Source organism: Callionymus lyra, chromosome 13 (assembly GCF_982586985.1).
Source record: "Callionymus lyra chromosome 13, fCalLyr1.hap1.1, whole genome shotgun sequence".
In the NCBI taxonomy this organism is placed as follows: Eukaryota; Metazoa; Chordata; class Actinopteri; order Syngnathiformes; family Callionymidae; genus Callionymus; species Callionymus lyra.
In genome coordinates this window covers 17129-39793 of record NC_141830.1, presented here as the reverse complement: position 1 = coordinate 39793, position 22665 = coordinate 17129, and the positions used below count along the sequence as shown (strand labels likewise).

At 41.7% G+C, this 22665-nt stretch overlaps 2 protein-coding genes across 4 annotated transcripts in view; one reads left to right on the top strand and one right to left on the bottom strand.

The window, feature by feature from the left end:
• The window catches only part of vipas39 (VPS33B interacting protein, apical-basolateral polarity regulator, spe-39 homolog), an 18640-nt gene extending 3217 nt beyond the window's left edge, over positions 1 to 15423 (bottom strand). Inside the window, exons 1-16 of the mRNA XM_087806554.1 lie at positions 14680 to 15423; positions 14397 to 14493; positions 14226 to 14342; positions 14140 to 14166; positions 13346 to 13398; positions 12311 to 12367; positions 12165 to 12257; positions 12058 to 12091; positions 11895 to 11997; positions 11810 to 11837; positions 11669 to 11742; positions 11534 to 11609; positions 11339 to 11473; positions 563 to 781; positions 413 to 502; positions 247 to 351 (exon numbers count right to left, since the gene is read on the bottom strand). Coding sequence (XP_087662680.1) covers positions 247 to 351; positions 413 to 502; positions 563 to 781; positions 11339 to 11473; positions 11534 to 11609; positions 11669 to 11742; positions 11810 to 11837; positions 11895 to 11997; positions 12058 to 12091; positions 12165 to 12257; positions 12311 to 12367; positions 13346 to 13398; positions 14140 to 14166; positions 14226 to 14342; positions 14397 to 14493; positions 14680 to 14766 — 1395 coding nt within the window. The 5' untranslated portion in view covers positions 14767 to 15423. The remainder of the gene's footprint in view (positions 1 to 246; positions 352 to 412; positions 503 to 562; positions 782 to 11338; positions 11474 to 11533; positions 11610 to 11668; positions 11743 to 11809; positions 11838 to 11894; positions 11998 to 12057; positions 12092 to 12164; positions 12258 to 12310; positions 12368 to 13345; positions 13399 to 14139; positions 14167 to 14225; positions 14343 to 14396; positions 14494 to 14679) is intronic.
• Positions 14589 to 22665, top strand: LOC148066865 (protein Z-dependent protease inhibitor-like). Of its 3 annotated transcripts, none has more exons than XM_087806555.1 (6): positions 14589 to 14710; positions 17273 to 17572; positions 17631 to 17924; positions 20179 to 20452; positions 21432 to 21552; positions 22313 to 22665. In XM_087806555.1, exons 2-6 carry the CDS (start codon positions 17290 to 17292, stop codon positions 22490 to 22492), a joined length of 1152 nt encoding a protein of 383 aa, XP_087662681.1. In that variant the 5' UTR covers positions 14589 to 14710; positions 17273 to 17289; the 3' UTR covers positions 22493 to 22665. The 3 variants fall into 3 exon arrangements, with proteins under 3 accessions (XP_087662681.1, XP_087662682.1, XP_087662684.1); XM_087806556.1 differs by having other exon boundaries at positions 14623 to 14667; XM_087806558.1 differs by lacking the exon at positions 14589 to 14710 and adding an exon at positions 15519 to 15639.

The window sequence follows — 22665 nt, the reverse complement described above, 5'->3', positions numbered from 1 at the left end:
AGCATTGTAGTATTAGTATTGTAGTACTAGTATCGTATTATTTTTGTAGTACTAGTATCGTAGTACTAGTATTGTATTATTAGTATTGTGATGATACTGTTGTGTGTGAAGGAAGTTCTGATGGTAACATGTCAATGATCAGTCAGCCAATGGATGGTAACCATGGCAACAGTTGGGTCAACATGTGGCGACATCGATGACGTCATCAGTGATGTCATACATCAGGGTCAAAGTGTGTCGACTCACTGGGTTGTTGAGAAGCTCGTCGATCCTCCGTTCCTCCTCCGACCCGATCTCCACTTTGCCTCGATACCCCAGCAGCTGCTGCCGGTCCTTGAGGTCCTTCAGGGTCTGCAGAGGAGGTTCTGGTTCAAAGGGCCTGGATCTTGAAGGTCAACGGTTCAAATCTCACCGCGATGACGATCTCGTGACATCGATGCTTTTGGGCCAAACTGACCCGAAGATCCGAGTCTTCCACGAGCGCCACGTACTGCTGCAGCATCTGCAACCATCCAGGGTCACGTGATCCGGGGGTCACGGGGATCCAGGGTCACGCGCTCACCTGTGCAGGTGCGCCGTTCTTGTGCAGGACGTCGACGACGCGCTGGAAGCTGATGGGACATCTCCTGCGGGTGAAGCCGAACAAGCGTCGCCCGGACAACATGGCGTCCACCTCGCTCCACATCTTCTGGCGAGAGCGAGCGGCGAGCGCCGTCACCAGGTGCTGCTTCTCCGACAGACGGAAGGAGCGCCGCAGGTGGGCGGGGCTACAGAAGCTGCCCTGGAGAGCAAGAGCCAGAGATGAACCTGCAACCATCTCAACGTTCCTTCAGCAATGTTCTTCAGAGGATGGAGGTCAAGTGTTCTTCAGAGGATAGAGGTCAAGAGGTCAGGTGTTCTTCAGAGGATGGAGGTCAAGAGGTCAGGTGTTCTTCAGAGGATGGAGGTCAAGAGGTCAAGTGTTCTTCAGAGGATGGAGGTCAAGAGGTCAGGTGTTCTTCAGAGGATGGAGGTCAAGAGGTCAGGTGTTCTTCAGAGGATGGAGGTCAAGAGGTCAAGTGTTCTTCAGAGGATGGAGGTCAAGAGGTCAAGTGTTCTTCAGAGGATGGAGGTCAAGAGGTCAGGTGTTCTTCAGAGGATGGAGGTCAAGAGGCCAAGTGTTCTTCAGAGGATGGAGGTCAAGAGGCCAAGTGTTCTTCAGAGGATGGAGGTCAAGAGGTCAGGTGTTCTTCAGAGGATGGAGGTCAAGAGGTCAAGTGTTCTTCAGAGGATGGAGGTCAAGAGGTCAGGTGTTCTTCAGAGGATGGAGGTCAAGAGGTCAGGTGTTCTTCAGAGGATAGAGGTCAAGAGGTCAAGTGTTCTTCAGAGGATGGAGGTCAAGAGGTCAGGTGTTCTTCAGAGGATGGAGGTCAAGAAGTCAGGTGTTCTTCAGAGGATAGAGGTCAAGTGTTCTTCAGAGGATGGAGGTCAAGAGGTCAGGTGTTCTTCAGAGGATGGAGGTCAAGAGGTCAAGGGTTCTTCAGAGGATGGAGGTCAAGAGGTCAAGGGTTCTTCAGAGGATGGAGGTCAAGAGGTCAGGTGTTCTTCAGAGGATAGAGGTCAAGAGGTCAGGTGTTCTTCAGAGGATAGAGGTCAAGAGGTCAAGTGTTCTTCAGAGGATGGAGGTCAAGAGGTCAAGTGTTCTTCAGAGGATAGAGGTCAAGTGTTCTTCAGAGGATAGAGGTCAAGAGGTCAAGTGTTCTTCAGAGGATAGAGGTCAAGTGTTCTTCAGAGGATGGAGGTCAAGAGGTCAGGTGTTCTTCAGAGGATAGAGGTCAAGTGTTCTTCAGAGGATGGAGGTCAAGAGGTCAGGTGTTCTTCAGAGGATGGAGGTCAAGAGGTCAAGTGTTCTTCACAGGATGGAGGTCAAGAGGTCAAGTGTTCTTCAGAGGATGGAGGTCAAGAGGTCAGGTGTTCTTCAGAGGATGGAGGTCAAGAGGTCAGGTGTTCTTCAGAGGATGGAGGTCAAGAGGTCAGGTGTTCTTCAGAGGATGGGGGTCAAGAGGTCAGGTGTTCTTCAGAGGATGGAGGTCAAGAGGTCAGGTGTTCTTCAGAGGATGGAGGTCAAGAGGTCAGGTGTTCTTCAGAGGATGGAGGTCAAGAGGCCAGGTGTTCTTCAGAGGATGGAGGTCAAGAGGTCAAGTGTTCTTCAGAGGATGGAGGTCAAGAGGTCAGGTGTTCTTCAGAGGATGGAGGTCAAGAGGTCAAGTGTTCTTCAGAGGATGGAGGTCAAGAGGTCAAGTGTTCTTCAGAGGATGGAGGTCAAGAGGTCAGGTGTTCTTCAGAGGATGGAGGTCAAGTGTTCTTCAGAGGATAGAGGTCAAGTGTTCTTCAGAGGATGGAGGTCAAGAGGTCAGGTGTTCTTCAGAGGATGGAGGTCAAGAGGTCAGGTGTTCTTCAGAGGATAGAGGTGAAGAGGTCAGGTGTTCTTCAGAGGATGGAGGTCAAGAGGTCAGGTGTTCTTCAGAGGATGGAGGTCAAGAGGTCAAGTGTTCTTCAGAGGATGGAGGTCAAGAGGTCAGGTGTTCTTCAGAGGATGGAGGTCAAGAGGTCAGGTGTTCTTCAGAGGATGGAGGTCAAGAGGTCAGGTGTTCTTCAGAGGATGGAGGTCAAGAGGTCAGGTGTTCTTCAGAGGATGGAGGTCAAGAGGTCAGGTGTTCTTCAGAGGATGGAGGTCAAGAGGTCAGGTGTTCTTCAGAGGATGGAGGTCAAGAGGTCAGGTGTTCTTCAGAGGATGGAGGTCAAGAGGTCAGGTGTTCTTCAGAGGATGGAGGTCAAGAGGTCAGGTGTTCTTCAGAGGATGGAGGTCAAGAGGTCAGGTGTTCTTCAGAGGATAGAGGTCAAGTGTTCTTCAGAGGATGGAGGTCAAGAGGTCAGGTGTTCTTCAGAGGATGGAGGTCAAGAGGTCAGGTGTTCTTCAGAGGATGGAGGTCAAGAGGTCAGGTGTTCTTCAGAGGATGGAGGTCAAGAGGTCAGGTGTTCTTCAGAGGATAGAGGTCAAGAGGTCAAGTGTTCTTCAGAGGATGGAGGTCAAGAGGTCAAGTGTTCTTCAGAGGATAGAGGTCAAGTGTTCTTCAGAGGATAGAGGTCAAGAGGTCAAGTGTTCTTCAGAGGATAGAGGTCAAGTGTTCTTCAGAGGATGGAGGTCAAGAGGTCAGGTGTTCTTCAGAGGATAGAGGTCAAGTGTTCTTCAGAGGATGGAGGTCAAGAGGTCAGGTGTTCTTCAGAGGATGGAGGTCAAGAGGTCAAGTGTTCTTCACAGGATGGAGGTCAAGAGGTCAAGTGTTCTTCAGAGGATGGAGGTCAAGAGGTCAGGTGTTCTTCAGAGGATGGAGGTCAAGAGGTCAAGTGTTCTTCAGAGGATGGAGGTCAAGAGGTCAAGTGTTCTTCAGAGGATGGAGGTCAAGAGGTCAGGTGTTCTTCAGAGGATGGAGGTCAAGAGGTCAGGTGTTCTTCAGAGGATGGAGGTCAAGAGGTCAGGTGTTCTTCAGAGGATGGAGGTCAAGAGGTCAGGTGTTCTTCAGAGGATAGAGGTCAAGTGTTCTTCAGAGGATGGAGGTCAAGAGGTCAGGTGTTCTTCAGAGGATGGAGGTCAAGAGGTCAGGTGTTCTTCAGAGGATGGAGGTCAAGAGGTCAGGTGTTCTTCAGAGGATGGAGGTCAAGAGGTCAGGTGTTCTTCAGAGGATAGAGGTCAAGAGGTCAAGTGTTCTTCAGAGGATGGAGGTCAAGAGGTCAAGTGTTCTTCAGAGGATAGAGGTCAAGTGTTCTTCAGAGGATAGAGGTCAAGAGGTCAAGTGTTCTTCAGAGGATAGAGGTCAAGTGTTCTTCAGAGGATGGAGGTCAAGAGGTCAGGTGTTCTTCAGAGGATAGAGGTCAAGTGTTCTTCAGAGGATGGAGGTCAAGAGGTCAGGTGTTCTTCAGAGGATGGAGGTCAAGAGGTCAGGTGTTCTTCAGAGGATGGAGGTCAAGAGGTCAAGTGTTCTTCAGAGGATGGAGGTCAAGAGGTCAAGTGTTCTTCAGAGGATGGAGGTCAAGAGGTCAGGTGTTCTTCAGAGGATGGAGGTCAAGAGGCCAAGTGTTCTTCAGAGGATGGAGGTCAAGAGGCCAAGTGTTCTTCAGAGGATGGAGGTCAAGAGGTCAGGTGTTCTTCAGAGGATGGAGGTCAAGAGGTCAAGTGTTCTTCAGAGGATGGAGGTCAAGAGGTCAGGTGTTCTTCAGAGGATGGAGGTCAAGAGGTCAGGTGTTCTTCAGAGGATAGAGGTCAAGAGGTCAAGTGTTCTTCAGAGGATGGAGGTCAAGAGGTCAGGTGTTCTTCAGAGGATGGAGGTCAAGAAGTCAGGTGTTCTTCAGAGGATAGAGGTCAAGTGTTCTTCAGAGGATGGAGGTCAAGAGGTCAGGTGTTCTTCAGAGGATGGAGGTCAAGAGGTCAAGGGTTCTTCAGAGGATGGAGGTCAAGAGGTCAAGGGTTCTTCAGAGGATGGAGGTCAAGAGGTCAGGTGTTCTTCAGAGGATAGAGGTGAAGAACACTTGACCTCCATCCTCTGAAGAACATTTGACCTCTTGACCTCCAGGGTTAGAACGTTGTTGAGAAGAATATCAAGATTATTTCTGCGATCATTTCCTTTTTTTTATGCATTTTTTTAATTGAATACAATGAATGATTAACTTTACATTAAAATGTATTTTTCTTTGATTCTCAAGATAAAGTTATTAAGTAACTTTTATGATAAAGTCAAACCTTAACATAAATAAGTTTGATTTGTTTGTAAACAAACATATTCACAGCAAATATTCGAAAATAGTGTAAAAACTGCTAAAAGTGTAAATATTTATATTTATGAGTCAATAACAAATCAATAATATATCTTTGTTCTTCTTACTGAAGATTCTTGTGTTTAAGTTCATGTAGTACACAATATTATACTTATACAATAATATATTTACACATAATATATTTATACAATAATATATTTACACAATAATATATTTACACAATAATATATTTACACAATAATATATTTACACAATAATATATTTATACAATAATATATTTATACAATAATATATTTACACAATAATATATTTATACAATAATATATTTACACAATAATATATTTATACAATAATATATTTACACAATATTATATTTACACAATAATATATTTACACAATAATATATTTACACAATAATATATTTACACAATAATATATTTACACAATAATATATTTACACAATAATATATTTATACAATAATATATTTACACAATAATATATTTACACAATAATATATTTACACAATAATATATTTACACAATAATATATTTATACAATAATATATTTATACAATAATATATTTACACAATAATATATTTATACAATAATATATTTATACAATAATATATTTACACACCAATATATTTATACAATAATATATTTATACAATAATATATTTACACAATAATATATTTACACAATAATATATTTACACAATATTATATTTACACAATAATATATTTATACAATAATATATTTACACAATAATATATTTATACACTAATATATTTATACAATTATATATTTACACAATAATATATTTACACAATAATATATTTACACAATAATATATTTATACAATTATATATTTACACAATAATATATTTATACAATAATATATTTATACAATAATATATTTACACAATAATATATTTACACAATAATATATTTATACAATAATATATTTATACAATAATATATTTATACACTAATATATTTATACAATTATATATTTACACAATAATATATTTACACAATAATATATTTACACAATAATATATTTATACAATTATATATTTACACAATAATATATTTATACAATAATATATTTATACAATAATATATTTATACAATAATATATTTATACAATAATATATTTACACAATAATATATTTACACAATAATATATTTATACAATAATATATTTATACAATAATATATTTATACAATAATATATTTACACAATAATATATTTACACAATAATATATTTATACAATAATATATTTACACAATAATATATTTACACAATAATATATTTATACAATAATATATTTACACAATAATATATTTACACAATAATATATTTATACAATAATATATTTACACAATAATATATTTACACAATAATATATTTATACAATAATATATTTACACAATAATATATTTACACAATAATATATTTATACAATAATATATTTACACAATAATATATTTATACAATAATATATTTACACAATAATATATTTACACAATAATATATTTACACAATAATATATTTATACAATAATATATTTACACAATAATATATTTACACAATAATATATTTATACAATAATATATTTACACAATAATATATTTATACAATAATATATTTATACAATAATATATATTATACAATAATATATTTACACAATATTATATTTACACAATAATATATTTATACAATAATATATTTACACAATAATATATTTATACAATAATATATTTACACAATAATATATATTATACAATAATATATTTATACAATAATATATTTACACAATAATATATATTATACAATAATATATTTATACAATAATATATTTACACAATATTATATTTATACAATAATATATGTATACACTAATATATTTACACAATAATATATTTACACAATAATATATTTATACAATAATATATTTACACAATAATATATTTACACAATAATATATTTATACAATAATATATTTACACAATATTATATTTACACAATATTATATTTACACAATAATATATTTATACAATAATATATTTACACAATAATATATTTACACAATTATATATTTATACAATAATATATATTATACAATAATATATTTACACAATAATATATTTACACAATAATATATTTACACAATAATATATTTATACAATAATATATTTACACAATAATATATTTATACAATAATATATTTACACAATAATATATTTACACAATAATATATTTACACAATAATATATTTTCACAATAATATATTTACACAATAATATATTTATACAATAATATATTTACACAATAATATATTTACACAATTATATAATTACACAATTATATATTTACACAATTATATAATTACACAATTATATATTTACACACTAATATATTTACACAATTATATATTTACACACTAATATATTTATACAATTATATATTTACACAATAATATATTTACACACTAAGATATTTAGACAATAATATATTTACACAATAATGTATTTATACACTAATATATTTATACAATTATATATTTACACAATAATATATTTACACAATAATATATCTACACAATAATATATTTATACAAAAATATATTTAAACCTAGTGTGTGGAGGTCAAGGGTCACCGAGGTTAATAAACCTATTTTGAGTTCAATGAATAACAGACAACAGTAACACACCTCAGGTTGTGTGTAGTAGACAACAGTAACACACCTCAGGTTGTGTGTAGTAGACAACAGTAACACACCTCAGGTTATGTGTAGTAGACAACAGTAACACACCTCAGGTTATGTGTAGTAGACAACAGTAACACACCTCAGGTTGTGTGTAGTAGACAACAGTAACACACCTCAGGTTATGTGTAGTAGACAACAGTAACACACCTCAGGTTATGTGTAGTAGACAACAGTAACACACCTCAGGTTGTGTGTAGTAGACAACAGTAACACACCTCAGGTTGTGTGTAGTAGACAACAGTAACACACCTCAGGTTGTGTGTAGTAGACAACAGTAACACACCTCAGGTTGTGTGTAGTAGACAACAGTAACACACCTCAGGTTGTGTGTAGTAGACAACAGTAACACACCTCAGGTTGTGTGTAGTAGACAACAGTAACACACCTCAGGTTGTGTGTAGTAGACAACAGTAACACACCTCAGGTTGTGTGTAGTAGACAACAGTAACACACAACAGGTTGTGTGTAGTAGACAACAGTAACACACCTCAGGTTGTGTGTAGTAGACAACAGTAACACACCTCAGGTTGTGTGTAGTAGACAACAGTAACACACCTCAGGTTGTGTGTAGTAGACAACAGTAACACACCTCAGGTTGTGTGTAGTAGACAACAGTAACACACCTCAGGTTGTGTGTAGTAGACAACAGTAACACACCTCAGGTTGTGTGTAGTGGTAGAAGCAACAGTAACACACCTCAGGTTGTGTGTAGTAGACAACAGTAACATACCTCAGGTTGTGTGTAGTAGACAACAGTAACATACCTCAGGTTGTGTGTAGTAGACAACAGTAACACACCTCAGGTTGTGTGTAGTAGACAACAATAACACACCTCAGGTTGTGTGTAGTAGACAACAGTAACACACCTCAGGTTGTGTGTAGTAAACAACAGTAACACACCTCAGGTTGTGTGTAGTAAACAACAGTAACACACCTCAGGTTGTGTGTAGTAAAAAACAGTAACACACCTCAGGTTGTGTGTAGTAGACAACAGTAACACACCTCAGGTTGTGTGTAGTAGACAACAGTAACACACCTCAGGTTGTGTGTAGTGGTAGAAGCAACAGTAACACACCTCAGGTTGTGTGTAGTGGTAGAAGCAACAGTAACACACCTCAGGTTGTGTGTAGTAGACAACAGTAACACACTTCCGGGTGTGTGTAGTAGACAACAGTAACACACCTCAGGTTGTGTGTAGTAGACAACAGTAACACACCTCCGGGTGTGTGTAGTAGACAACAGTAACACACCTCAGGTTGTGTGTAGTAGACAACAGTAACACACCTCAGGTTGTGTTTAGTAGACAACAGTAACACACCTCAGGTTGTGTGTAGTGGTAGAAGCAACAGTAACACACCTCAGGTTGTGTGTAGTAGACAACAGTAACACACCTCAGGTTGTGTGTAGTAGACAACAGTAACACACCTCAGGTTGTGTGTAGTAGACAACAGTAACACACCTCAGGTTGTGTGTAGTAGACAACAGTAACACACCTCAGGTTGTGTGTAGTAGACAACAGTAACACACCTCAGGTTGTGTTTAGTAGACAACAGTAACACACCTCAGGTTGTGTGTAGTAGACAACAGTAACATACCTCAGGTTGTGTGTAGTAGACAACAGTAACACACCTCAGGTTGTGTGTAGTAGACAACAATAACACACCTCAGGTTGTGTGTAGTAGACAACAGTAACACACCTCAGGTTGTGTGTAGTAAACAACAGTAACACACCTCAGGTTGTGTGTAGTAAACAACAGTAACACACCTCAGGTTGTGTGTAGTAAAAAACAGTAACACACCTCAGGTTGTGTGTAGTAGACAACAGTAACACACCTCAGGTTGTGTGTAGTGGTAGAAGCAACAGTAACACACCTCAGGTTGTGTGTAGTGGTAGAAGCAACAGTAACACACCTCAGGTTGTGTGTAGTAGACAACAGTTACACACCTCAGGTTGTGTGTAGTGGTAGAAGCAACAGTAACACACCTCAGGTTGTGTGTAGTAGACAACAGTAACACACCTCAGGTTGTGTGTAGTGGTAGAAGCAACAGTAACACACCTCAGGTTGTGTGTAGTAGACAACAGTAACACACCTCAGGTTGTGTGTAGTGGTAGAAGCAACAGTAACACACCTCAGGTTGTGTGTAGTAGACAACAGTAACACACCTCAGGTTGTGTGTAGTAGACAACAGTAACACACCTCAGGTTGTGTGTAGTAGACAACAGTAACACACCTCAGGTTGTGTGTAGTGGTAGAAGCAACAGTAACACACCTCAGGTTGTGTGTAGTAGACAACAGTAACACACCTCAGGTTGTGTGTAGTGGTAGAAGCAACAGTAACACACCTCAGGTTGTGTGTAGTAGACAACAGTAACACACCTCAGGTTGTGTGTAGTGGTAGAAGCAACAGTAACACACCTCAGGTTGTGTGTAGTAGACAACAGTAACACACCTCAGGTTGTGTGTAGTAGACAACAGTAACACACCTCAGGTTGTGTGTAGTGGTAGAAGCAACAGTAACACACCTCAGGTTGTGTGTAGTAGACAACAGTAACACACCTCAGGTTGTGTGTAGTGGTAGAAGCAACAGTAACACACCTCAGGTTGTGTGTAGTAGACAACAGTAACACACCTCAGGTTGTGTGTAGTGGTAGAAGCAACAGTAACACACCTCAGGTTGTGTGTAGTAGACAACAGTAACACACCTCAGGTTGTGTGTAGTAGACAACAGTAACACACCTCAGGTTGTGTGTAGTGGTAGAAGCAACAGTAACACACCTCAGGTTGTGTGTAGTAGACAACAGTAACACACCTCAGGTTGTGTGTAGTGGTAGAAGCAACAGTAACACACCTCAGGTTGTGTGTAGTAGACAACAGTAACACACCTCAGGTTGTGTGTAGTGGTAGAAGCAACAGTAACACACCTCAGGTTGTGTGTAGTAGACAACAGTAACACACCTCAGGTTGTGTGTAGTAGACAACAGTAACACACCTCAGGTTGTGTGTAGTGGTAGAAGCAACAGTAACACACCTCAGGTTGTGTGTAGTAGACAACAGTAACACACCTCAGGTTGTGTGTAGTGGTAGAAGCAACAGTAACACACCTCAGGTTGTGTGTAGTAGACAACAGTAACACACCTCAGGTTGTGTGTAGTGGTAGAAGCAACAGTAACACACCTCAGGTTGTGTGTAGTAGACAACAGTAACACACCTCAGGTTGTGTGTAGTAGACAACAGTAACACACCTCAGGTTGTGTGTAGTGGTAGAAGCAACAGTAACACACCTCAGGTTGTGTGTAGTAGACAACAGTAACACACCTCAGGTTGTGTGTAGTGGTAGAAGCAACAGTAACACACCTCAGGTTGTGTGTAGTAGACAACAGTAACACACCTCAGGTTGTGTGTAGTGGTAGAAGCAACAGTAACACACCTCAGGTTGTGTGTAGTAGACAACAGTAACACACCTCAGGTTGTGTGTAGTAGACAACAGTAACACACCTCAGGTTGTGTGTAGTGGTAGAAGCAACAGTAACACACCTCAGGTTGTGTGTAGTAGACAACAGTAACACACCTCAGGTTGTGTGTAGTGGTAGAAGCAACAGTAACACACCTCAGGTTGTGTGTAGTAGACAACAGTAACACACCTCAGGTTGTGTGTAGTGGTAGAAGCAACAGTAACACACCTCAGGTTGTGTGTAGTAGACAACAGTAACACACCTCAGGTTGTGTGTAGTAGACAACAGTAACACACCTCAGGTTGTGTGTAGTGGTAGAAGCAACAGTAGTACAAGGTTGTTATCAGTGGTAAGTTGACGATGGCAGATTTTCGCGGAAATTTGCGAAATATGTCGATTCTTCCGCTTCGCTCTGCTTCTCCGTCGGACGCCTGTGAGAAGAGGAAGTTCATGTTAAACTGACCAATCATCTTGCACCTGACCTGTCTGACCTCGATGACCATCTGCAGGTCCAGCAGGTCCACCTGGTCCTGGACGTGAGCCGCGTCCTCTGAACTGAACCCGAGACTGAACCAGAGACAAGACGGCGTCAAAATTTGCCAGCAGGACCTGCCGGATCATCTCACCTCACGCAGTCCTTCAGGAAGTCCCGCCGTTTTTTCTCGTCCGTCAACAGCAAGTGTTTCCTGTACTGGAGCATCTGAAAGGTAACAGGAAGTGACATCAGCAGGTATGGATTGACTCTCACAGGTGTTTGTGTGACTCACAGCTGCTTCTTCGTTGCGTCGTAGTCGTCTGGACCAAAGATGGAATGGTGAGTTGGAAGGTCTGGTGCTGTGACAGACTTGTTACCTGAGCAGGTGCAGCAGCAGCATCTGGTCCTGGCTCTCTGTCACGTGACTTAGGAAGTGTCGGAGCGCCGTCTGTCTGGACTCCAACTCTCTGAGCAGAACATCTGTCGAAATGGTTAGGGTTAACAGGCAGGAGGTCCATGTGAGATGATAAAGTCACTGACCCGAGTCCAGAGTCCTCTTGAGGTAGATCAACACCTGCAAGAGAAGAGCAGCAGCTGAAGATGTTGCCGAGCAAAGACATGTGACGCTTGTGACGCTTGTGACTGACGGCTGTGATGACATTTCCGTCGTGACGATCGGTCGCGACATCCAGCAGCGCCAGTTTCTCCTGCAGCGTCCGGAAGCGCTCCAGGTAGACGGGCTGTGACGACACGTTGAAGAACAAGCAGAGGCTACTCCGAGTACTTTCCTTACCTTCCCTTGATGCATCCTATGGACGGTTTCCTCTGGCGTCCAATCACACGCAGACTCCTGCTCAAACGGTCACATGTCAGTCATAAATCTACAGGAGGAGACGATGGAGTCTCACATTGATCAAGAACTAGCTGTGAATATAGTTCAAGGTCGTCTTCCACTACTATTAGAACCAAGTGTTGAATGATCCTCCTGCACTTATGAACTCGGATGAAAACATTTGTTCTGAACCAAACCTGTCTAGAGATGATTGTGTATCTTTAAAAGAATCAACACAGACACACATTAATGTGCACCTCTGGTGGAGGAGGTACAGCATCACCTCTGCTGGAGGAGGTACAGCATCACCTCTGCTGGAGGAGGTACAGCATCACCTCTGCTGGAGGAGGTACAGCATCACCTCTGATGGAGGAGGTACAGCATCACCTCTGCTGGAGGAGGTACAGCATCACCTCTGATGGAGGAGGTACAGCATCACCTCTGATGGAGGAGGTACAGCATCACCTCTGCTGGAGGAGGTACAGCATCACCTCTGATGGAGGAGGTACAGCATCACCTCTGCTGGAGGAGGTACAGCATCACCTCTGGTGGAGGAGGTACAGCATCTCCTCTGGTGGAGGAGGTACAGCATCACCTCTGCTGGAGGAGGTACAGCATCACCTCTGATGGAGGAGGTACAGCATCACCTCTGGTGGAGGAGGTACAGCATCACCTCTGCTGGAGGAGGTACAGCATCACCTCCTCTACTAGACTACAATCTTCAACTCTTTTGAAAGTATCTTAGACCTCGTTCATACTAGGCTATCATAACCGGTTTAACAGACTAGAGGTGCTTAACCAGTTGAACTAACTAGTATGATCGCAAATCAACTTTTTTTGTTGATGGTTTTAACCAGTTGAGCAAAAACCACCTCAGGGGTAGGTTTGGTAAGAGTTTCACTGGGTTTTCCTCCAGAGCTGCTGCTGGATCCAGGATCTCCACCAAGTGTCCTTGACCTCCACACACATCTAGGTCTGACGTGAGGGACATATTACCTTGTACTCCATTTTGGACTTCCTCAGTTCTGGTCCAAATGTTTTCACAGGACCTGGAGACACAAATGTAGGCTTATTGGGCACATCAACATCATCATCGTCATCCTCATCTTCATCTTCATCATTATCTTCATCAACATCCTCATCTTCATCATTATCTTCATCATCATTATCATCCTCATCTTCATCAACATCCTCATCTTCATCATTATCTTCATCATCATTATCATCCTCATCTTCATCAACATCCTCATCGTCATCCTCATCTTCATCTTCATCATTATCTTCATCAACATCCTCATCTTCATCATTATCTTCATCATCATTATCATCCTCATCTTCATCATCATTATCATCCTCATCTTCATCATCTTTATCATATTCATCATCATCTTCATCATTATCTTCATCATCATCATCCTCTTCATCATCCTCTTCATCTTCATCAACATCCTCATCTTCATCATTATCTTCATCATCATTATCATCCTCATCTTCATCATCATTATCATCCTCATGCGTCATGCGTATGATCATCTTTATCATATTCATCATCATCTTCATCATTATCTTCATCATCATCATCCTCTTCATCATCCTCATCATCATCCTCTTCATCTTCATCATCTTCATCATCATCCTCTTCATCTTCATCATCATCATCCTCATCTTCATCATCATCCTCATCTTCATCCTCATCCTCATCATCATCTTCATCCTCATCCTCATCCTCATCTTCATCATCTTCTTCATCCTCATCTTCATCTTCATCATCATCATCAACATCTTCTTACTGTCACTCTGCAGGCTCCTGGTTCTTCCTAGGATGAGAAGAGATGTTACTCAGCAGGTAAACATGATGTCATCATAGCCGCCTCACCTTTGAACAGTGAACTGAGGGAGTACCCCGAGTAACTCTTGTGTATAGTAGGAGCACGAGTGTTGATCTTGGGCAGGTCTGTGAACTCTGCTGTCTCCTGGACGGACCAGGAGATACCTGAGGAGAGGAAGAACGTCACCTGAAGCTCAACCCCAGTCCACGTAGACTTACTTCCAACTGGTTCTCCAGCCCAGCTGACCTTCTCCACCTCCTCGTCCTCGTCCACCAGCTGACGAAGACTGTTCACTGTCCGCCGAGACTCCTGCAGCTGCAGTGACGTCACAAGAATCAACTGGCGTGTCATACTATGTGTGACGTCATTCGCGTCAAGTTCAGCGACACGTTAGATGTTTGTGATGGAGGCTCGTGACCGACAACAGTGTCCCAGCTACCTCGGGTCTGCTCGCTTTAGAAGCCGGAAGTCAAGATAACGTACTCATCGGTGAAAACTTACACTGCTGACGTCATCGTCTTCATCGTCGAACGTAAAGGCTTTGAATTTGGAACTGTTCCAATATTCATCTTCCTCGTTTCTCTTCATCTTCCTCTGCTAGCTTGCTATGCTAGCTTGCTATGCTAGCTTGCTATGCTAGCTTGCTATGCTAGCTTGCTATGCTAGCTTGCTATGCTAACACTGCCGTGTGACGCAGTCCAGTCGCATTAAGATTATTACTGACGAGAAAACTTCGATTTGCGTCGTTTGGTTATTACTTCTTAATATATTATAACCTGCAGAAGTTTTCAAGAGAGAGACGAAGGTTTACGGTGTGCTATGTCGTGACGTCAGGCTCCCTCTCGCGCGTTGGCTGCTGGGAATTGTAGTTGTCAGAGAATACATCCGCTTTGACGCCCTTTAAGTTTCTTCAGATGGAAACCTTTGGTTCAGAATAAAATTCTCTTTAAGTCTGTAAGGTTGTCTGACGTATACAACGTTCCGCGCGCCGCTTGACACAAACGTCACATCCGTTCATTGCCAAAATAAATACCAGACACTTGAATAGAAACATAAATAAAAATGTAGTATTTTAACCTCGACGACGCCTGTGTCGTGCAAACATGTATTTGTGAGTTTCTGATAGAGTGGAAAACTGGTCACACATTAACCATGACGTCACGATGCCTCGCCCTTCTACGAAAAACCTTTTGCGCACAAAAGTAATGTGACCGGAAGTTGTTAAAATCAAACAGATAAAACAGTGAAGAATTTCACGAATTCTAAATATATTAATATGAACGATGTTTCCACCTTCCTGCATGAATGACGCAGTTACAGCAACATCTTTATTTCGCGCGTCAACACGACTGCAGCTCTGCCGCTCTTATTGTGAAAGGACCTTACAGGATGCTCCTGGCGCCTGTCAAAATCTGGACGTATTTTCGTGTCAAAACAAACACGAGCAGAAGCTTCGAGAAGGTCAGTTGAATTCTTGCATCTCGAGTCACGCGCTGACATTTATACACTTGACGTCATCAACCGTCGTGATGTCATCGATTCAGCTCAGAGGCGAATATGTGACGAATTCTCGTCTACAAGGGTGTCGCCATTTGCATGGATTTCAACTCGCGACCCTTAAACAGCATCTCTCCTCATTCAAGTCCTTGCTTTCCATCCATCCATCTGTCATCCATACTTTCATCCATCCATCCATCCATCATACGTCATCTATCATCCATACTTTCATCCATCCATCCATCCATCCATCATACGTCATCTATCATCCATACTTTCATCCATCCATCAATACTTTCCTCCATCCATCCATCTGTCATCCATACTTTCATCCATTCATCCATCCATCCATCAATACTTTCCTCCATCCATCCATCTGTCATCCATACTTTCATCCATCCATCCATCCATCCATCATACGTCATCTATCATCCATACTTTCATCCATCCATCCATCCATCCATCATACGTCATCTATCATCCATACTTTCATCCATCCATCCATCCATCCATCCATCCATCATACGTCATCTATCATCCATACTTTCATCCATCCATCAATACTTTCCTCCATCCATCCATCTGTCATCCATACTTTCATCCATTCATCCATCCATCCATCAATACTTTCCTCCATCCATCCATCTGTCATCCATACTTTCATCCATTCATCCATCCATCCATCAATACTTTCCTCCATCCATCCATCTGTCATCCATACTTTCATCCATCCATCCATCCATCCATCATACGTCATCTATCATCCATACTTTCATCCATCCATCCATCCATCCATCATACGTCATCTATCATCCATACTTTCATCCATCCATCCATCCATCCATCATACGTCATCTATCATCCATACTTTCATCCATCCATCAATACTTTCCTCCATCCATCCATCTGTCATCCATACTTTCATCCATTCATCCATCCATCCATCAATACTTTCCTCCATCCATCCATCTGTCATCCATCCATCCATCCATCTATCACACATACACACACAGAGAAGATTCGACCCCTGAAGAAGCAGCTCAAAGGGAAAGAAGAAGACGCTTTTGGAGAGTAAAATAATGAAGTCTACCCATCTATTAATAAAGTCTACCTATCTATCTGATTCTTAGTGTTATTAATTATATACAAATAATTGTTGTTATCATTATATATATAATAATGTTTTAGTTTTTCAAACATTTACATTTTCTGAGTTTAAAAAATGCATTTTTTTCTACTTGATATTTCAATTCCAAAAAAGATTTTCCTATTTTCACATATTTTATTGCGTAGGGTTTTAATTCAATATAAAATGTTGGTATAATAGTGACACCAGACGATAGTACCGAGCTACTGGCTCGTGGGCGTCTATGTTGTGTGTCGCATGATTGGCTGAAAGCTCGGTCAACTTCAAGTCCAAAGTGGATCTGGTCGGTCCTAAAACACTTTTGTTAGTCATTTCCATCTCCTCCTCTGACCACTGGGGACATGATTTGATGCGACACAGGAAGTAGAATGGAATGGAAACATCCTGAAGATAAGAATCATATCATCATATAAAGTGTTTTTTGAAAGAGACGGGTCTGTCTTCTCACAGGTCCAGCAGGAGCCAGGATGTTCTACGGTTCAGTCGTCACGCTGGTTCTGGTTCTGGTGGGTCCAGTTTTCTGCCAGTCCACGTTAGGCCACCCGGTCCAGGACATGATCCAGAGAAACAATGATTTTGCTTCCAAACTGTTCCGAGCTCTCGCCGCACGTACCGACGAAAACCTGCTGTTGTGTCCGATCCCACTGTTCTCCGGTCTGTCGGCCCTTATGAGCGCGTCTCCTGGACCGGCTCAAGAGCAGATGCTGCAGGCTCTGGGTCTGACTGGACTGGAACCTCACACTGTCCCAGGTAGGTCCTCTTCTAACCAACCGGCCTTTGGAGACAAAATGACGTTTGCGTTACTCAGATCTGTTCCAGAGTTTGAGCGCCACCATGCTGCCGGCGGACAGACCCGCAGCATTGAAGCAAGGCATGGCAGTCTTTCCCGCAGTCGACGTTAACATTCCCGACTCTGTTGCCGACCTGGTTAGATCCAAGTATGGTGGGACCCTGCAGAACTTCCCCTCCACCTCCCCAGACGAGGCTGTGGACACCATCAACCGCTGGGCTCAAGGACACGTTGGAGATCAGGTTCAGATGCTGGACACTTTGAAGAACTCTGACAGTCAACTGCTGTTGGTTACGGCCGCCTCCTACCAGAGTACGTCCTGCTGCCTGTCAATCAAGTGTGTTTGTGTGCATGTATGTGTGTATATTTGTGTGTGTATAAATATGTGTGTGGGTTTATATACAGTGACATGCGGTGAGGTTCATTGTTGGTGAGGCACTGACTCCTTTAGTGTCAGTTTTATAGTATATAAAGTATATAAACACAAAAGAGTAACTTATTGAATTGACTGGTTATTTCATATCTCAACAACATTTGCTGATATTGCATCAAGCGCTTTGTGACCCTGGTCTAGACAGGCGCTTTACAAATAACCTTTACTTTACTTACATTCTTCAGACTCACACTTACACACACACGTATACACACACACACTTACACACACACACTTACACACACATGCATGTCTTGGGTGAAGACAATAGGATTTTATTAGACTTATGTCCTCCAAGCCAATATCAATTGTATCAACACAGTTTGTGGAGGCACTGCCTCACCTGCCAACCCTGACCACACGTACCTGTTTATATATTTGTTTGTATATGTATGTGTTTGTCTATATGCAGCTGGGAGGGTGGATGGGGGGGTAGACAGATGGAGGGAGGTGAGGGAGGAAACGCCATTTCTTTAGTTGTTTCTTGAGTATACCAGGGAGCACAACTTCTTCTGTTTACTTTTGCGTTAGCGGTGCAATGAAGTTAGGCGTGTTATGAGTCTGTAATAACAATTTTATCAATGTCATGTGACTATGGTAGAGGTTCCCGACACACTGAGTCTAGGACTTTTACTGAGCGCTGAGGGAATTGCTTCGTAAAATGTGGCTCTGACGCTTTCAGACATATTTTGAGATCCTGCTCTGTAGTGCTGCTCAGTTATTCATTGATGGTCAGAAAGAAGAGAATTCTGAGGAGAGACAATAACATTTTTAATTTCAAGTCCGTATGACTAGGACAAGATCTAATGTGTGCTTGAAACAGTGAGTCGGTTTATGAAAATACTGAGAGAAATAACTCTAGTATAGAATTGAACGTATTATTCAAGCTATCGTGAACCACATGGATGTTAAAGTCACAAACTGTCATCCCTTGATCTGACTGAAGCACCAGCTGGTCCAGATCTCAGGAAACTGAGACAAGAATTCAGAATATGGTCCGGGGGATGATAGAGTCCAGAGCAGTGATCTCAAGGTCGTATGAGACTAAGATACTTTCAAAAGAGTTGAAGATTGTGGTCTAGCAGAGGAGGTGATGCTGTACCTCCTCCATCAGAGGTGATGCTGTACCTCCTCCATCAGAGGTGATGCTGTACCTCCTCCAGCAGAGGTGATGCTGTACCTCCTCCACCAGAGGTGATGCTGTACCTCCTCCACCAGAGGTGATGCTGTACCTCCTCCAGCAGAGGTGATGCTGTACCTCCTCCACCAGAGGTGATGCTGTACCTCCTCCACCAGAGGTGATGCTGTACCTCCTCCAGCAGAGGTGATGCTGTACCTCCTCCAGCAGAGGTGATGCTGTACCTCCTCCAGCAGAGGTGATGCTGTACCTCCTCCAGCAGAGGTGATGCTGTACCTCCTCCAGCAGAGGTGATGCTGTACCTCCTCCACCAGAGGTGATGCTGTACCTCCTCCAGCAGAGGTGATGCTGTACCTCCTCCAGCAGAGGTGATGCTGTACCTCCTCCACCAGAGGTGATGCTGTACCTCCTCCATCAGAGGTGATGCTGTACCTCCTCCAGCAGAGGTGATGCTGTACCTCCTCCAGCAGAGGTGATGCTGTACCTCCTCCACCAGAGGTGCACATTAATGTGTGTCTGTGTTGATTCATTTAAAGATACACAATCATCTCTAGACAGGTTTGGTTCAGAACAAATGTTTTCATCCGAGTTCATAAGTGCAGGAGGATCATTCAACACTTGGTTCTAATAGTAGTGGAAGACGACCTTGAACTATATTCACAGCTACTGCATTAGTTCTTGATCAAAGACTCTGTGTGGTTCAAGGTGCTGTGAGACGAGTGTGAGACTCAGTTCTGCTCTGAGTTGTTGATCCAGGACTAATAAAACTGTCCACATTGCTATGAATGAGAGTCGCTCCATCAAAGTGACGATGCAGTCGCTCATCATCAGACCAGGTTTTCCCCAGAAAGTCCAGTTGTTTACAAAGCCAACAGCGTCTGCGGCACCGCCTCGATAACCAGTGATATATTGACAAATAGACTAAACATATCATCACTATGTGTGTTTTTGTGTGTGTGTGTGTGTGTGTGTGTATCTGCCCACGTGTCTTCCAGCAAGCTTCTCTCCAGCGTTCAACTCCAGTCTGACTCTGGACGAGCGCTTCTATGTGGACAAGTATCATGTGACCTCGGTCCCCATGATGCTGGCGGCTGGCAAGTTCTTCCTGGCCTACGATCGCACACTTCGAGTCGGCGTTCTTCAGCTGCAGATGACGGACGGGTCGGCCATGTTGGTGCTTCTGCCTGATGAGGGTGTCGACGTGACGTCTGTGGAGGAAGAAGTGACTTCAGAGAAGATCCAGAGCTGGACACGTGCGCTCAAGAAAACGTGAGTCTCTGTGTGTAAATATCTACACACCTGTGTGTTTACATGTTTATATATGTGCACATGTGTGTGTGTCTACATGTTAATATATGTGCACACGTGTGTGTGTCTACATGTTAATATATGTGCACAAGTGTGTGTGTATCTACATGTTAATATATGTGCACATGTGTGTGTGTGTCTACATGTTAATATATGTGCACACGTGTGTGTGTGTCTACATGTTAATATATGTGCACAAGTGTGTGTCTACATGTTAATATATGCGCACATGTGTGTGTGTGTCTACATGCTAATATATGTGCACACGTGTGTGTGTCTACATGTTAATATATGTGCACACGTGTGTGTGTCTACATGTTAATACATGTGCACAAGTGTGTGTGTATCTACATGTTAATATATGTGCACATGTGTGTGTGTGTCTACATGTTAATATATGTGCACACGTGTGTGTGTGTCTACATGTTAATATATGTGCACAAGTGTGTGTCTACATGTTAATATATGTGCACACGTGTGTGTGTGTCTACATGTTAATATATGTGCACAAGTGTGTGTCTACATGTTAATATATGTGCACATGTGTGTGTGTGTCTACATGCTAATATATGTGCACACGTGTGTGTGTCTACATGTTAATATATGTGCACACGTGTGTGTCTACATGTTAATATATGTGCACAAGTGTGTGTGTATCTACATGTTAATATATGTGCACATGTGTGTGTGTCTACATGTTAATATATGTGCACACGTGAGTGTGTCTACATGTTAATATATGTGCACACGTGTGTGTGTCTACATGTTAATATATGTGCACAAGTGTGTGTGTATCTACATGTTAATATATGTGCACACGTGTGTGTGTCTACATGTTAATATATGTGCACAAGTGTGTGTGTATCTACATGTTAATATATGTGCACATGTGTGTGTGTCTACATGTTAATATATATGTGCACACGTATGATCTGCTCAGGAAACTCGAGGTTCAACTTCCACGACTGCTGCTGCAACAATCCTACTCCCTCCGCCAAACACTGAAGACATTTGGAATCACAAGGCTGTTTCCTGAAGAGAACGACATTGTTGCTACAAAGGTAAGTGTGTACTTGTGTTTGTATATTTGAGTGTGTATGTATATATATATACAGTATATATATATGTGAATGTGTATATATTATGTCTGTAAGTGCATTTCTAAGTTTTCATTCAGTTTACAAACTCATCACTTTCATTTTGTCTTTAAATTTTCCGCTTTACAAAAAACTAATATTGGTCAACAGAAGTCAAAAGTTAAAAGCCAAGGAAAAGAAAACCCTTTTTTAAGCACTTTTCACACCAAGTTTTAACTATACGTCTAGTTTCACACCAGCCACGTGTGTGTATGGATAATATAATAAAGTCTATAGTGCCTTTCTAGACCAGGGTCACAAAGCGCTTTGATAGCCATTCACACACACAATCACACACTGATGGGAGTAGGCTGCAACGCATGGCGCCAGCTCTGCCATCAGGAGCAATCAGGGTAAAGTGTGTTGCTCAGGGACACAACAAACTCGTCTGGAGCTGGGATTGAACCTGCAACCTCTCAGACTGCAACCACTGTACCATCCGAGCTATGACGCCCCCATGTGTGTGTGTGCGGAACATACAGTCGCCTCACAGCAAGAAGGTTGCTGGTTCACTTCCAGGTTTGGAGGGAGTCAACTCATGACCTTTCTGTGTGGAGTTTGTATGTTCTCCCCGTGTTGCGTAGGTTTAGTCCAGGTAGGTATGTGTGTGTGTGTGAATGTTGTGTGTCTTTGTGTGTGTGACACAAACTCTTGTCTTTCATCCTCTGCTTCGTGTCTCTGCTAGGTTCTCTCAGCAGCAGTTCTGTCGGCAGATGAACGCAGTCAAGTCGCTCCAGTGTTTGTCAACTTCCAAACTCCGCCTCCTCGCCTGACCGTCAACCGACCTTTTGTTTTCATCGTATACGAGCAGAACACTGCCGGTGTATTGCTCATGGGTCGAGTCGTCGACCCCACACAGAAATGATCGTCGGGTCACATGACTGTGACTCAACCAATCATGTCGCTCATTTCTTAAATCTTTCACATTGAGTTGTGTTGACACCGAGTGCTCACGTGTGTATTCATGTTGTGTAAACATCTGCTAGTGTTATTACACTAAAATCAGTGAATAATAAAATAAAAACGCTTCTAACATGA

What these genes read in the sequence shown, in the direction of transcription:
- LOC148066865 (XM_087806555.1), top strand. Translation starts at nt 17,290, where the DNA reads ATGTTCTACGGTTCAGTCGTCACGCTGGTTCTGGTTCTGGTGGGTCCA. An exon ending in TACGGCCGCCTCCTACCAGA is followed by an intron (nt 17,925 to 20,178) that starts GTACGTCCTGCT and finishes CGTGTCTTCCAG; the next exon opens with CAAGCTTCTCTCCAGCGTTC. An exon ending in ACGACATTGTTGCTACAAAG is followed by an intron (nt 21,553 to 22,312) that starts GTAAGTGTGTAC and finishes TGTCTCTGCTAG; the next exon opens with GTTCTCTCAGCAGCAGTTCT.